Source organism: Sander lucioperca, chromosome 23 (genome assembly GCF_008315115.2).
Source record: "Sander lucioperca isolate FBNREF2018 chromosome 23, SLUC_FBN_1.2, whole genome shotgun sequence".
Classification (NCBI taxonomy): Eukaryota; Metazoa; Chordata; class Actinopteri; order Perciformes; family Percidae; genus Sander; species Sander lucioperca.
The window spans coordinates 1,970,367-1,987,491 of NC_050195.1; the positions used below are offsets into that span (position 1 = coordinate 1,970,367).

At 41.9% G+C, this 17,125-nt stretch overlaps 1 protein-coding gene across 19 annotated transcripts in view; it reads right to left on the bottom strand.

Moving 5' to 3' along the window:
* si:ch211-285f17.1 (sickle tail protein homolog) overlaps nucleotides 1-17,125 on the bottom strand; it is a 110,241-nt gene that overhangs the window by 83,805 nt on the left and 9,311 nt on the right. For 5 of the 19 annotated variants that reach the window (XM_035998056.1, XM_035998055.1, XM_031304884.2 and 2 more), the window contains exon 1: nucleotides 3,024-4,051. The exons of 1 other annotated variant lie outside the window; for it this stretch is intronic. In XM_035998056.1, the coding sequence (XP_035853949.1) occupies nucleotides 3,024-3,357 (334 nt within the window). In that variant the 5' untranslated portion in view covers nucleotides 3,358-4,051. Of the gene's footprint in view, nucleotides 1-3,023; nucleotides 4,060-17,125 lie in introns of those variants that run through there. 13 more of the 19 variants (XM_035998051.1, XM_031304872.2, XM_031304871.2 and 10 more) reach the window with 6 other exon arrangements.

The window sequence follows — 17,125 nt, forward strand, 5'->3', positions numbered from 1 at the left end:
TGGTGGTCCCAGTTGTGTCGGTTAGCGTTACATTGCAAATTTATGTAGACATTGCTGCATAGCTGACATTAAAGAGTGCGTTCACTTGCTTGTTATGCTATGTTACACTATGTTTTAGCATTTACTATTATCTCAAAATTTGTCACTATTACAAAAGTTATGTAGACTCACTTTAAAAGTAATAGAAGAGAGGTAATTGATTAATAAACTTATCTCTGAAGGGAGAAAGGATTTGCATTGCATAGGGGGAGGGGAGGGGGGAGACAAGACTTACACTATATGACCAAAAGTATGTGGACAAACAGGACCTGTGCACAAACCAAGTTAAATAAAGAAATAGTTTTCAGAGTTTGGTGTGGAAAAACTTGTCAGGGCTGAACAGAGCGCTGACCCTAACCCCATCCAACACCTTTGGAAAGAATTTCATGGGCCAGGCCTTATCAGCAAACATTGGTGCCCAACCTCAATAATGCTCTTGTTGCTGAGAGCAAACCCCTGCAGCCAAGTTACCAATCTTGTCAAGAAGGGTGGAGGTTGTTACGGTTTTGGAATGAGATGTTCATATATGGGTGTAATGTTGGTGTGTCCACATGGTTTTTCCATGTAGTGTACATAATAATAAATCAAGAATACATAAAGATGTAAATCCAGGATGCCTAAAGGAGTAAGCCAAAATGTTGCTGAACCGTGGTTTGATGCAATGTCATACCACGGTAATAATGTCATACTTGAACCGGTTCTCAAGACACGTATTATATAATCTCTGGATGATCCGGATTTCACTTTCGGTGGAAGTTGCCACTTTAAGGATGAAATTGGGCCCTTTGGCGCTCAGCAGTCAGCTCTGAAGCTTTCACACAGTAATGTTGCCTGTCATACGCACTTATCATCTGCCAGTGCGGTGTGCTTCAGCTCTGTATGACCCTGTGGGTCTGTGCTTTAGCTGCCCTCATGCACTGTAACTGGCATTATCTGGAGGGATGAGGACCTGGCACGGTCTGAACCCCCCACATCAACCATTCTTGTTTGTATACAAACCATAAATGGATAGGGAACATGATAAGCTTCCCATTAGCCTGCACTGAAAGGGTATTTAATTGTGCTGGGCTTTATAAAATCCAAATACTTAAGCAGCACATGGCTCCATGTAGCCAACGACATTTATATATCAAAGGGCTGTGGAATCAGTCTAGTGTATGGCTAGTTTCTAGAGAGACTAGACTGTTCGAGCACTGCCTTTTCAATGAGAAACTTCAAAGTCACTGTCCATAACAAGAACTATACAGAGTTCTCGCTGTCTCTGAAGACAAATGCGCCCTGTGCGAAATGCAGCGAATACACACTGTTCATTTAATCTTTTTGATGGTCTGCGTACTGTATATGTGTGTGGGCGGCTACGGCATCTTTCCATAACCGAATGCCCTTCAAATGCTGTCAAAATATGACAGGAAGAAAAGGAATGAAGAGGAGAGACGCAGAGAGAAACAATAGTGGAGAGGGTGTTAGAGAGAAGAAAGACCAAGAAACACACAAAAAACGATGAGTGAGGGAGAACATGAGAAAAGAAGACAAAAGAAAAATAGACTGTAAAAAGAGGGGTTGGGTCACTTTCCATGTCCTCAAATTTAGACGTTCCATTAAAATGTTTAGGTAGAAATTTCGATTCTTTATTGCAGTAAAGTTTACTTACTCCATCAGAGTGGTTTCAACGCACATTTAGGACCAAATGAACTAAAGGCAAACTGACCCTAACTCTTGAGAAGTGAATCAGCTCTGCAGAAAGACCCTTTGTTTGTGTACAGAAGAGGCTGGAAGCTGCACAGACAAGAACATCTGGTTTCCAGTACAAACCTGCCCCCTTATAACCCATAACCTGTCTTTATTGCAGGGAGGGATTCACAAGCAGACACAGCTCAAGACCTGTTGATTTCCCAGCATGCCCTGCTCACATTCCTGACCTCCTTCTGTCACTCTTTTGCTTGACTCACCCCTGTTGCCTACATCTATGTCACCCCCACACTTAAAACCCCCCTTACGCTTCCCCACTAGTGTATTTGATTAAAAGCCGAACAGTTAGGTATGATTAAAGAGTGATTGACAGGAAACATTTTTAACAGATGGGAAAAAATACACAAATTCATCCTCTGATCAATCTTGGTCAAGTTGCCTTTAAGAGTGTGAGATGACTGTGACCTGACAAAACCATGAAAGCTGGCGCCCTGCAGAGTGGGAATCTGGTGAGAAGGCCAGAAGGGAATGATAAGACCACTTTTCTCAACCTCTTGACCCCCCATTTCTTAATCTGCACCCCACAGAGACCGAGGCATGGGATAGAGACAGAGATCCCATGAGCAGACACTCCTCTCTTTTCCATCAAGGTCGTGTTAACTTCAAACTGACAATAGCACTGCGTCGAAACATTACGCATCCTCATTCATTTCAATGACACCAATGCACTGGCACAGCGGGGTTCTGGTGAAATGCAGGATCATGCAGCAGAAAATGCAGGGTTGCCCAGCAAATCTTTTGGCTAATCAGTGTAAGTGTGCATTCCTGATAGACTACCTTGTAAAATAAACAATGTTATTATGTTTACTAGTACAGTTTATCTCATGATTTTTAAGATAAAAAACAAAATCACTGCCACTGCGATAACTTACTCAAACTGAACTTCCTTGATTTAACTTCTCACTTGTATCTGCAACAGCATGCCCACCCCCCAGCAGAACCTTTCTTTTTTTTTTTTTAAACACTGTGCTATTTTTGGTCCGAATGCCTGTTAATTATGGCTGTGACGTGAGCCTCCCATCCTTTGCCACAGGGTAGGAAGGAGATCACAGATAACCTGAGGACCTAATCAATACACAATAGAATGAAGTAGCATTAGAGGGGACACACAACAAGCATAAAACGCCTGTTCCCCTGCATGCACAAACCATATCACACCATACATTTTGGGGATAGACCAAAAGATTATTGGAGACAAGTTGGCATTCAGATAATGAAGTTGGTTTATTACTTACTGTGCACAGAGCCTTGCTGCTGACTTGAGGCTTTTGTTGTGCTGATCATGCTCTTGGGAGGGACCATCTCCATGTTTTGGCCCCTCTCAGCTGGACTCTGGCTGGGGGTCGGAGTCTCAGTCTGGGTCTCGCTCTGTGCTTTGTGCTGTGGCATAGTGGCCTTTAAAGACTTCTGTCTGCTCAGGATACCGTCGCTACCTGCCCTCATTAGCTTTTCCCCCACGCTCAGAACCCGGGCTCGACCGGCCGTGCCAGGGCATTCCTTCCTGGGGGAGGGCAGCTTGGATCTGGACCCTATTGAGGGGGGCCGGGCCAGCCTGGAGGCTTTGGACATCCTGCAGGTCAGCAGATCGGTATAGCTCCTCTGTCTTTCTCAGCCAGGGTGACTGCAGCTGTGTCCCGTGGGCAATCCAGGGATTCTAAGCTCTCAGTGAGTGTGACTCTGTGACTCTCCAGCTCCAGCGTGTTGTGACTCATGCAGGTAGACTGAGAGGGCCAGAGGGAGGGCACTTTTGGGAAGGCAAGCTGAGGGTGAGGGGTGGGGGGGTTACCAGTTCCTTGGAAGGTGTTCTCTTCTCCTGGCGTGGCCTCCTGGGATCATCCTCCAAAGCAAACAGCGTGTGAGTGTGTGTGTGTGTGTGTGTGTGTGAGCGTGTGTGTGTGGAGTGACAGGACTTGCTGTGCCAAATGCAAACAGAAACTAAGGTCTCCAGTGTCAGCGCATTCCAGCTTTTTAATCCCCTCAATGCTTCTCTTTCCCGTCTTTCACACTCTCTCACTCTCCACCCCTCTCTTTTTTTGTAAATTTATCACGCTCCCTCTCTCCTTCACTTGCTCTGGTTGTCAACTTCTCTCTCCTACCTCATGCCTAATAATTCTTCCCCATGTTACTGTCCTCTTGTGCTTTCCCTCTCCTCTTCTCTTCCGCTTCGGTTCACTTGCTCTTCTTTGCTGATGCTCCGCGGGTAACCATTCCAGTGCTCCGGCAGACGGAGACCAGAGAGAGGAAGACTTAAAGACAGCAAGAAAAAAAGAAAAGAAAAAAAAGAGCACTGGAGAAAAAGAAAGTGCAGGCAGAGGCTTTGCGGAGGAGCCCTTCTCTTCAGGTGCAGCTGCACAAGCTGTTCCAGATGTGTGTGCAGCGCTTCACGTCATCAGCCGACCGCTCAGAGCCACACTCTGTTACAATGACTGGCTTCACCTCGTCCTATTTTCCTTCTTTCTTCATCTTTTTCTCTGTCCGTCTACTCCAGACAGCCTGTACTGCTCACATGTGATGAGATGTTCAGGCTACCAGAGGCAGGAATGCACACATGCACAACCCAACACACCAAGCCCTTCACTCACTGGTTGAATTTACAGAGAATTAAAGAGCGTAAAGGAGGGAAGCATTACAGCATGTGTGTGTATACAAGAGAGACACAGTGGAGCTGTTCAGATCTACCGCGCCGAAGACATCAGCTGTGACAAGAAAAAAATACAACAGTGGTTGGCTGGGAGAGAAAAGATTTAACCCTCTATCCAGAAAAAAAATCCACCTCACCATCCTCAAAGACACTTAGTTTCTCTCATGAAGCAAAAACATTTCTTCTCTTTTAACAAAGTGCTTGGAACAATTGTCTGACCCACAGAAATGTCCTCAGCACACAGTGATCATTGCCAGACAAGAACAATAAAGTATGAATCATTGTTGGTAGGGCAGACACAGAGAGAGCAAAAACACCTTTGAACTATTAAAGAAAGTTTTATGGCCATTAAAAAAAGTGAGAACTAGTCTGTTTCTTGTTGTAAAAGGACATTTTGCTGACACAGACCCACTCTGGAAAGTAAACCATAATCTTATAAATTTACTAATTTATTAACTCTGTACACAGGTTACCCTAATTTGAGCTCTGAGCCTGTGACACGTCTGTAATATGCCGAAGCAAATGGACATGTGATGTCCGTGCTTACTGACTAAACACCAGAAAATGGATTACAGCGAGCAAAGGATCAACCATAACCAGGCAACACGTTAAAAGAGCATCAATCCACATGGACCGGACCACAGGCTTAGTTTTACACAGGCACAATTTCTCTCTCTGAATTGATTCTGTGCCACTCAGATATCATAAAACATCCCAGTTAAAAGTCCAAGTATAGAAAAGCCAGATTTAATATTTCACATGTGCCTCCCTTCCCCCTCATGATTGCCTTTTAGACTACTAAGCCTTCTGAACACAAAGACAACCATCACTGATTGTATAGATATGAAATATTCATCATATTGCCACATATCTGTGTGGCTTTAGATAAAGAGCAAAGCAGATTGACCTACATACTTTCCCAATGAATAGTTCGCTGACAAAATCATGGGAACCGGTGCACATCTGATGGATTTTTGAAAGAGAGAAAAAGTAAGGAAGATGGAGACATTTCCATGAGATAAAATATTAGAAATGTGCCATATTATGTTTGTGCCTCCCCAGTTTGGCTGATGATGTTTACAGCATTGTAGTACTAAGGATTGCGTCAAACCTAAAAAAAGGATGACCATGAAAAAACAGACTCCATTTCAGTGAATGAGTGAATGGCAACTCTCTCATGCTATGGTTACATGGCTATTTGTGTGTATGTGTGTATCCTGCATGCAGGGAGTAAATGAAAGCCCTCTGTGTAGAGTAGATGCCTCCCAGGCTTTAAGCCAGTTCTAACTGTACAGTGGGCAAACGGCGGGAACTTTGTTCAAAGGCTTTAAATAACATAGCATTTAGGGATGGATATAATTTGAGTTTCCCAATTAAGCCTGTTATTTTGTGCAATGTAATAGATCATAAAGTATGTCTACCTATCAAATAACAAACCCTGATGTCGACATACTATCCAGGCATGTCATCAATTTGCATTTCAAACTAGAAGTGGAAAACAACCGACCACAAGTATTTCAACTTGAAAAAACAAAACTTGTGAAAGATGTTAATCTGAGGAGTTGAAATTGGCTCTGACAATAAAGACCGAATGACAAAAATGCCCACAGCTGTCTAAGCAGATAGCCCTGGCTGGCACCATGCTTCCAAGTGCCAAGGAGCAGTTTGGGATGGGCGGTTATGGAAATACGATGGTGCAGAAAATCCCACAAGCTCTGCTATAGCTGCTTATGGCCCATAAGTTAGTGTGTAGAGGAGGGGCTGTTGGATGTATTTAAAAAGGGTGGTGGGCTCAGCAAGAGTTGTCTGAGTGCCTCTGTGGTATTTCTCTCATTCACAGACTTTTCTGTCTGATGGTTAATATTAACTTGGGCTCGCTGTATGTGCTGCATATGCAGAATCTACCTACAGTTTTCCAACAAATATATTTTGATGTACACAAGAACGCCTGCAGTCACTGGAGAAATGTGATGTAGTTTAGAGCAGCTATACAATATTTTATATTAACAGTAAGCCACATAACAACATGTGGCAGCATGAGTTGTAAACACAACACTGACATAAAGTGGACTTTGCAAACACTTGTTATCCAGCATCCAGTTATACAGAGCAACATTAGCATGCATTTGGAGGGATGTTTCTGGCCATGAATATTTATAGTCCAATATTAATTCGCCTTTTAGCTCTGATTTGAGCTTCAAGACTCCACTATGTTCACCAGCTAGCCACTTACTTTGTCTGTGTGCTGTTTAGTGATGGACAGTTGGCGTACAGTGGGTTAATCAAAGATTTTTCACTGGAAACATCTGCCTGCTGCAGCTGGAAGTGACACAGACAAGAGTGCTGAAAGTGAACCAAAACAGTAAACTTGTGGACCATAAGACCTTAGTGGTAATGATCTGTGGATGTATCACTATAAGCAACCCCTTTCACATTCACATAATGATCTGATCCATTGTTAAAATAAAATAAAAAATTATTATAGCAGCTTTAACTACCCAGTAGGGGTGTAACGGTACGTGTATTCGTACCAGACCGTTTCGGTACAGGGCTTTCGGTACGGTGTGCAATCTTCTGTGTGCGGAACATAGGTCAATTTTCGTGTTTCCACACGAACATATTAAGTGGCGGAAGTCTCCGCGTTCAGCGCAAATCCCGCCCTGCAGCTGATTCTAAAGTTCATTGGTCATGTCAATATGTCAATCACTGTACAGATTGCCTACACCAAACACTGATCTCTAAACCTACCCGCCGTCACTGTAACCTAAACCAATGAAATCGACTGCAGGGCGGGATTTCCGCTGAAGTGGTTTGGGCAAAAAAATAAAAATCACACACCGCGTGCTGTACAACAACATACACGGCACGCTTTAGCCCAGCCTCTCGCTAGCTAGCGTCATGGCCAATGCAGACAATCCCATAGACAGTACGGACAAGCCGGAGCTTGAAGAGCCACCCATATCATTAAGGTCTCCTGTTTGGGAACACTTCGGTTTCCCAGTGAAATACGTCAACGGACAAAGACTAGTCGATAAGACGAAAGCAGTGTGCCGACGTTGCTAACGCACTTGAAAAGGCATCACGCGTGTGTGAACATCACTACTACAAGGAAAAAAACGACCGTAATTCAAACGCAGCTCCCGTTGGCATTTAAACAGACCTTTGCTGGTAATTCCGATCAGGCCAACGCAATAACGAAAGCAATTGGTGTTTTTATAGCAGCTGATCTACGACCATACTCGGTTGTTGACAAGCTGGGATTGATAATGCTGCACTGTAATCCATAGTTATTTATTTATATTTTTCATTATATTTTATTATGTGATATTGGTTTGAGACAGAGTATTTTATTTAGTGGAGAACTTTGCAGCAGTATTTTCTTATTTTTTTGTTTTATATATATTTTATTTATTATATTTGATTAAAAAGTGTAAACAAATTGTTAAAAAAAAGTTTATAGTAATAAACAACCTGCAGTTTAATGTAACATTTCTTTCCCTTACTGTACCGAAAATGAACCGAACCGTGACTTTAAAACCGAGGTACGTACCGAACCGTCATTTTTGCGTACCGTTACACCCCTACTACCCAGTTATTGGCTCTTGATGCAGCAGAATAAACACAAAGGTCAGTTTACACAGGGATGGTGGTAGACTACAAGGTTAGGGGATATGGGAAGCAGTTGGGGGGATGGGTGAGTTGTGTACCTCTCTGCTGAGGATTAAGGTTGAGTATGTTGTCCAAGCCCTCAGGGGTTGCTTGTTTCTTTTCCTACATTCCATCTCAGAGCTCCCTCCCAACCATATCATGAGTCATTACTGACTGTAACATTCACTCAATATCAGCCGCTGAATCAGTTACTGAAGGCACACAAGCTTTACAGAAATGCACACATGCACAACAGTAGCATTGAGTGTGTGGGGACCAGTACTGCAGCAGGTTGGGTTGCCTACCATGTGCAGAAGAAACAGGTTTAAGCCCAGGTTGCAACACTTTCCTGTCATTTTCCTATGCATTACACGTCAGGACAGAAATACTATAAATAATCTGTTACTCTACAACTAAAATAGATGTTGCTGATTTTACCTAAATAAGCATCTCACTGAGAGGCAAACTTGCATCGAGGCTACAGTAAAACTTGAATGTTCCTCGGAATAACAATTTTTTTTACCCTAGCAAACAATCAATATTTCAACAGAGACTTTTTAGTAGTTCACAGACTCATGAAATGAACATTTGAATCTGAATCTCTATCTGGAACACATACTGTACAGCATCTTAAATTGGTCAACAACATCAACAATGAGAAACTGTGCTTCTTCTTTCTAATATGAATCCCTTTACTCTCCTCTGTTGTTCTAGCTGTCGACTGCTTCCGACTCCCGAAAAGTGATTCAAAAGCAGAAAAGGAGTCTAAAAGACGAAGAGACTCGTTGACAGTTGGGACCAATTGGTCTCAACAGTCAGCTGCTCCCTGGAGAAAGAATACATGCCACATTATTTGCTGTATTAAGTCACAGTAAATGCAGCACTGATCATGGCGGAGGGGCTGCCACTCAGACAACAGGTCAGATGAGATGGCGGCCCAGTCAGGAGAAGTGCTGTCTCTGCCATTATTATCAACTGTCGCTTAAACAAACAAGATTGATCGAGGTGAGTCTACAGCATTGTCACCTGCGCTCTAATTAAACAGAACAGTGAGGCTTGAAGTTTCAAAGTTTGCACCTTTCCATTTGAAGGTCATTTTGAGTATTATACTAAAATTTAAAGAATACAACATTTTTTAGATTCAAACATTCACTACAGACAAATAAGAACTAACTGTTCAAGTTTGATTTCCTACATTTATTCATTTTAATATGCTATGGAGATCAGCTTCCAAAGCCTAAGTCCAAGAGTTGGGAATGTACTGCCAAAGAGCATTACAGTGACAAACTATGTTGTTGAAAATTCAAATCCAGAAGCATTCAGTGAGCGCATGTCTCTGCCAAGGCTGCAAGATCATTTTAATTTGTTATTCTAACAATAGAGAATGTTTAGAAATATTTAGTCTTTATCTGGTGATAGATAATATTAGGATGCATTTTGTTTTATTGAAGTAAGTAGCACGAAAGGAGAACAAATCTCACAATGTTAAATATTTTTAGAAGAATTACACTACACCACATCCTGATTACTTGTTCCGTGGCCTATGGCCTAACCTTGCTCAAAATTTCATTGAAATCCATGTTCCAATTTTTGAGATATTATGCTGACAAAAAGATGAACATGACAGAAAACTTAAACTCCTGGCAGAGGCAAAAAGCAAAGATAGATCAACTGACTCACACATCAATATTGAGAGATTGCAAGACTGTGCTTTAGGGCAACTGCAAATTGTGACGATTATTGATCTCAAGCAAGTTTGTCTGGAAGTCAAAACATTTTTTTAGGTGAAATGAAAAGGAACAAATGGCTGCCTATAGGGTAGGACATCAATCTAAACACATGTGGTGTGGTTGAGAAAATAATTTACTGAGATACAGCCTAAAACAACATAAATTTGTAGTTAACAGGCTAAAACACAGGTTATTGACACTAGATACAGCATCTTCTTAAAGTGATCATGTGGATGAAAATGTCTCTGAAAAAGCAAACTGCTTTTGGGACCAATGTCATGTCATCTTATTTTGGTGAGCTCCTGTCCCTGGAAATAAGAAGAACCCCTTTTTAACATGAACCCATAAGAGGATTACAGATGCTGAAATAGAAAAAGGTTTACCTCAAATGTTCTCACGATTCACATGATGCGAAGCAACAAACAACACAAATTGTAATGATCAAAGAGTCAGTATTGAGTTGCTTTACAGCTTTCAGTGAGAAGGAGTTCTGCATGAAGTCCCACAGTCCATGTCATCATGAATTTCTCCTCCTTACGTCCTGTCTCTGGGGCCCCCCTGTGGCCTTATGAATCACTCCTGCTCTTTACCCTCGATGGGACGTGTGATCATGCACATGCTCAAAACCCAATACACACAGTTTGGAAACGTCAATCTCTAAACTTATATTTTCATGCAGTTACCCCAGAGGCAGTGGCTACGCATTAGGCTCACAGCCCTCGTCCTGTCCTTTATGCTTCAGCATTTTAGGAGAGTTTAGCTTCTTATCTGGACAGCCTGTCATTGTAGGGAAACTGAATGCTTCTACCTGAAGTGTATAAAGAGGATAAGAGGAGAGACAAACCACCGCTCTATTCACACTGATGTAAATAAGAAGCTTCTCCATTCTCTTTATGGCTTATTGATTTTTAGTTTGATGGCTGGCTGCAGACAGAAACAGAGAAAACAGGGAGGGAGAGATGGGAAGAAAGACGGAAATGAGTAGTTACCGAATTCTGAAACTGCAGCATTTTTCTGGGAACAAAATCAGTGCCACATTTAATGGATTATTAGAATAAATATAGTACATATATATGTACACACACATACATACAAACACAAGCTGCACAGTGTGTCATAATGTAATCACAGCCCCTATGAAACAGTACTGTGAGATAATTATATTGTCAGGATTTTTATGGTAATGTATGGATTTTTGTTGTAATATGGTATACTCTTTTTTTTCCCCAAGTTAAGTAACCAAAACAGTGAAAGTCTGAACAAAAAAAGGTTGAAACCTTCCTGTCAGATGTGGTGGAAAACATAATGAACTTATTCACATGCTGGGTGAACAATATTCTAGTATTACAGCGAAGGCATTAAGGAGGTGACATTTCCAGAGTAATGTTTGGGCTGTTTTGGATTCAGCAGTCAAGAGAAAAGGCTGCCTTTGGCACAAATACATAGCCAAAACATTTATGACCTAAATATTTGCATCAGATCAAGAAACAGAAAAAGGTTAATATATTAAAATAAATGCTAAAGTCTTGCCATGCATGAGAAGAAAGGGAATATCTCCGAGATGACATATCTAAAATTCTGTAATTCTATCTCCCACCTGCTCATCTTCAGAAGAGCTCAATTTGACGTAAATACAAAAACACATGGGAGCATGCATTCATGCCACACTGCAAGGACCTGTTAGATCTTGTTGTTTGCATCATGTAAACAACTTGAAAAGCTAAAGGAGTCTTTTAGTGACTCATATATTATAGATGAGGAACGATCGTGTTTTCTGTGCTAGAACAGCTGCAACCTTGGCTTCCTCCTACTTTTGGCTCTTTAAAAAAAAGGGTAAACGTAGATGTTTAAAAAAACATCATTGCCACTTTCTTTTCTTACTTGTTTTTTTTTTTTTTTAATTTAAAACCATTATTCTATTAGTAATCAGCATGGACATCCGAGATCAGGATGAAAAAAAAGTGTTATCCCCCAACAAATTAAGATTCTTCTATAATCAACATATTTCTCTTTAATGTGAGAAGCATTCCATCCTGTCTGAAACATGCCGCTCAAGAATCTGCTCGCTGAAGGATATGAAACTTAATGTGGTCAAGCATGAATTCCTCCGCAGTTAATCTGGCAGTTTTTCAACCTGAAGTAAGTAATGTTTTTTATACTGATGACTCCCTTTCCGCCATAGAAGCTGTAGTGACCAAATTTATTTCATTTTTGACCTTTAACATGTGAAAATGTCATTTGTGTAAGCGCAGTCAGGGGATTGTGAATAATCTGTGTGTGTGTGTGTGTGTGTGTGTGTGTGTGTGTGCCTATATGTGCATGTCTGCCTGTATGCACGCTTGCCAACAAAGTAGATTTTTATTGGATGTTTTCATGGCTCGAGTCTCTAAATCAAGCTGACAGCTTTCAAATGACATATTATTGCCCCCATAACTTTGCATACTTTCATCGGTGAATATCCTTACTCTTAACATCACAAATGCATTTCATAGGTTGTAAATCAGACTGAGTTGAGCCATGTGGAACACATGGTGGGAATTGTACAGTGGCAAAAATATATCACTCATAACTTACGCCCTGCTGTGCCCTGTTACACCCTGCTACGTCCTGCAACGTCTTGCCACATCCTGCTACACCCTGCTGTGCTCTGCCGTGCCCTGCTATGCCCTGTAGCGCTCTGCAGTGCCCTGCAACACCATGAACTACTACAACTACTATTTCTAGTCATTATCTTTATTGTGGCTATCATTGCCACTGTTCATCACACACCCAACCGGCACCGTTGTATAATACCCAATGTATTTTGTGTATTAAAACCAGTAATTCATTTCAAAACTCACTTTAATCTCTAAATCTTTATAAACTATGTCTGCACAGGTGAGATAGATTAGGCCAGCCAGCCATGCAACGATCTACAGATCTTCATTAATGTGGGTCCTGATTGGTGCTCAGAGATAGGTGACATCACCTTTTATCAATTGAGTTACACCCACTTCAAACCAGTGAGAAGCAGAACCAAAAAAATAAAAGAAATATCTCAATTGAAACAACAAAGCTACAAAGCTCTGTGTGTGCAGTTCCAAAACTCTAAGTAGCGAATGAATAACAGCTCCAAGTGAACTGCAGTGACAGCAAATATCAGCATCCATGTCACAGCACAACAGGAAGTCCTCCAACTGTACACATAAATGCAAGTAGGCAGACACACATACACACATGCATGGCCACTCAAACACACAAGGCTTCAGTCAGCAGCAGAGATCTGCTGAACCAACAGCACGGACCAGGGCCTGGACAGAGATAAGCATCTGACGCAAAAGGACACAGTGATGAAGACACAAAGAAGGGCACATGAGGGCACTAAATATGAAGCTTGAAATAGGTCTGGTGTAAAAATAAATCAGTACTAAAAGACTGTTAATGATAAAGATAAGTTGCAAGACTAGATGAATGACAGACAGGGGTAGAGGAGCTAGTCTGCAAGATATGAAGCTGTGCTTTATGGGTCGGGCCTCAAGACAAAGATACAGATTCATTAGCTCCACTTCTCCTCATTATGCTATGGCCCAAATGCTACTACATGAATAATGAGCTCCACTCTTTATGGCTTTCCTCTATGGCAATAATACAAATTAACAGTCCAGTTCCTCAGCTAGAAATAGCATTGACTTGAGGCTAATTGTAATACATTGAACAATAAATAGCTGCAGGCAATTGTTGACAGCCCAGCCTATGGGAAACAGAGAGTTATGTCTAATTTTACTGTAGGATGAGTGTATTCTCATGCCACAACATCTGCCGTGTATCTACTCACTTTGGGAAAACAATAGGGTTTCTGTAAGTGTCGTTTAGAAGTGGAAGTTTCCACAACTTCTTACTGACAAAAGTAAAAGGTATCGCTTGACAAGAGTCAATCACATACACCAACAGGCAATGACACAGTGGGTCTTTGTTTCCCAGAGTTAATTTGTCAAATATGTCTTTTCAACAGGAAAGGCAACCTAACTAGAGCACTGGCACACATGTTTTTGATTGGCAGGGGTCAGGGGTTCGTCTGGTCCACTACTTGTCTGACATCTGCCCTGACCCTTTGCCATGTCACAGGTTTGTGTACACACTGTTCAGTGTTTTTGTACAGTCAAGACAGAGCTGGACTAGCCTGGCTCCGCCCTCCTACGTACTTCCGCTCAATTTTCATTTCCCTTCAGTACTCCGTCTGGGTTCGCGGTATATTCTCGGGTTTTCTCCAGCCAAATATTTGGCGGTTCAATCAGCGAACAGAGGGAGTGGCTGAGAACGATGACGTTGAGGTTGTGCGCTAGATGCAGCAATGCTGCCAAATATCCAGAAGTTAAAGCCCGATCAAAAACAATATTTGCTGTGTTGTGTTGGTGGCCACGATGTTGTGGCCATCCTCCCCACGGGGTTCGGGAAAAGTTTGATTTTCCAGCTCGCTCTGTTTGTCGTGAAGGAGTTGGCTAAGGCTAACGCTAGCGATGCTAATGCTAAATATAAGCCGATAGTTGTCGGTCTCCCCTCTTGTTGCACACGCGCATGACATACGTCACGACCAAACGTTAGCGATTGGTTATGGCAGATCCAGAGTGGCTCTGGGCAGATCCAATAGTTTTAAACTTCAACAGAGTACCCGCCTTCAAGGAAGTTAACACTTGTCAATGGAGAGTGGCCAGACTATCTGTACAAATGAAATTTACGAGAGTCTGGTAGGACAAGGCTAGAGCTGGACTCCATTTGGTGTGTTTCCTGTCCTTTGACGCGCTCTTGGTCTCCCTAAGCACACCTCCCACTTACCCAAGGTGCTGATGAAAAGACTTCAGAGGCCCGATCAGTGCTGAGGCGTCCTTAATGAACTGATGAACTTACTCCCAGATGCAGAGACACTCTGGGTGCCAGAGAGACTGATTAAAGTAAGAAGGGGAGGGAGAGGAAGAAGAGTGGGGGGAGGGAAAAATGAATAAAAGGAAAGAGAAGAAGAGGGGGGAAAATCCTCCTCTCTCAAGGTAGAACTGGTCCTTCAATCTTGACTGCCCCTCTGCTCCAATTGGAAGAGGGAGGCGGGAGGGCTTTGGCCAAAAACCCTGGAGTCTGATCCTCACTAAGAAGCACAACGAACATCAAAGACCAACCCCAAACCTCTATCAGTCAGGAGCACCCACAATCCCCATGATATTAAAACTCCCGGGTGCCATTCAGTATCAAGTTCTGAGGCAGGCGCAGGGGCTCGGGTGACTCAAGGTTGGGGGACATTTTACGGTCCCAAAGGTCAATGGAAAGTTTGAGCTAACTTCTCCTCACCTCTGTGATTGGATGCTGCTGAATAAGCTTTCTGCTGGAAGGAGATAATGATGACTAGCAGCTGTTGCTAGATAATGATAACTAGCTGTGAGACACTGTAAAACATTTTAAACTGTTTAAAGTCAAAAATAAAAGTCTCCCACCTGACAAGTTTAAAGAGTTTATTCAATATTTGTTGTAATGTACAATTACTTAAAACATAACTAAAATAGGAAAAATCTGTTTCATAAGACATTAACTCCGATCAACAACTTTTTAGTCTTATTTGCAAGGTTCACTGGTCAGCTTTACTTTCCAGTCACATTTATTCTATAACTTTGAAGTTGTATCGAGGTCAGGTCTTCATATGCCACATAATCCTTTCAGCTTTTCCAGTTAAGTTAAGAGCCACTCTCATACAGTGCTAGCACTAAAATGAAGGTAGAACATCTAAGGGTACTCTCAGTGACTGTTAAAATAAGCAGCGTGTGCATAGGGGCTGAAGTGCATAGTAATCTTCATTATGGTTATGTATTTACATTTTTATAAGAGAAAAGACATGAGGCTAATTTCTCAAGAGAGGAGGCCCCCAGACAGTTAATCCCAAAACAATGCATGCTGGTATATGGTAATACACAATGCGAATGCAATGTTTAAACTACAATAAACTAATGGTGGTTAGTTCTAAAAGACGCCTGAAAATAGTAACTACAGCTTTTAAGTTTACTCTTAATATCAATAACCTAAATTAAGTTTTAGCAGCATTCACTGATTTTTTTTAGTCACTTGTGGGCAGCATAACAAGCTGTAAACACAACATTGACATATACAGAGATTCTCTGTAACTAAAGATAGCCCATTACACATATGAAAAGGTACAAACTTACTGTTTTCTAAGTGGGCACGACCTTGATTGTAAGTGTGATGAACTTCATGTGGATGGATGAAAAGTTACATTTGCATGATGTATTTATATTTTCTTTTGCTAACATTAGATGTTTCCAGAGCTAAAATCCATATTAAGCATAACAGAAATAAGTTGTGGCATTTGTGAACATTAGTTGACATTAGCTTATCTGTGTTGCCAAACAAAGCTGCCAAACTGATTTTTCCATCTGAAAAATGCCATTTTAGTGTCAGAATGTTCGGGAGGTATGTGGCTTGTGAATACTTGTGTCCAATATTTACTTTGGTGATTACAGGTGAAAGAATCTGTCATAATCTGTGTTCACGTTCACTTCTCCTATTGGAATCAATACACTCAGGACCTTCCGCTAGTCTCCTAAAGAGGCATGGCAGTAGTGAAACCCATGTGACACAGATACAGGAAATTACTGTTGGGGCGTCTCAGTTCTAAACCATTTCTGACATATATCACATTATGAAGTCCTTGTGGCAAACAGTTATTTGTGTATACATCTAGCAGGTCAGCCTGTTCTCATGAACCATTCGTTCAAAAAGCTACGAAAAATTAAGCACTGTAATTCGTAAGCATTCCATGTCTTTTTCACTACATTGACAGCCACTGTATAAGAACACAGCTGGCTGCATAGAGAAGTGGTTGGGCTGGATGAGTGGGCGTTAACAAACAGGACTTTCAAACCAGAGAGCGGAGTTCGTTTCCCGGCCAAAACTAATCCTTTCACCCAGGAAATGCGTGTTCTTTAGGAGTATTTTTGATCCAAACCACAACCTTTTTCCTTATCTTAACTAGTCATTTTGGTGCCTAATCTTAACTTTCGTCACGGCAAAACACTCATATTTTGTGGACTAAATTTTGTCCACCGAAATGACCGCAGCTCGCGGTGCTTCGTACCTGGCTCAAAGTCACCTATTTTCGGGTAACTGAACCACCAACTACCGCTGATACAACAGAGGTCTGTAGCCCGGGTCACAAAGTTTTGTAGCGGCTTAAACAACTAGCAACAGCACCGCAAAGCAGCACGGTGGCTCAGTGGTTAGCACTTCTGCCTCACAGCAAGAAGGTTCTGGGTTTGAATCCAGGTCGTTCCGGGCCTTTCTG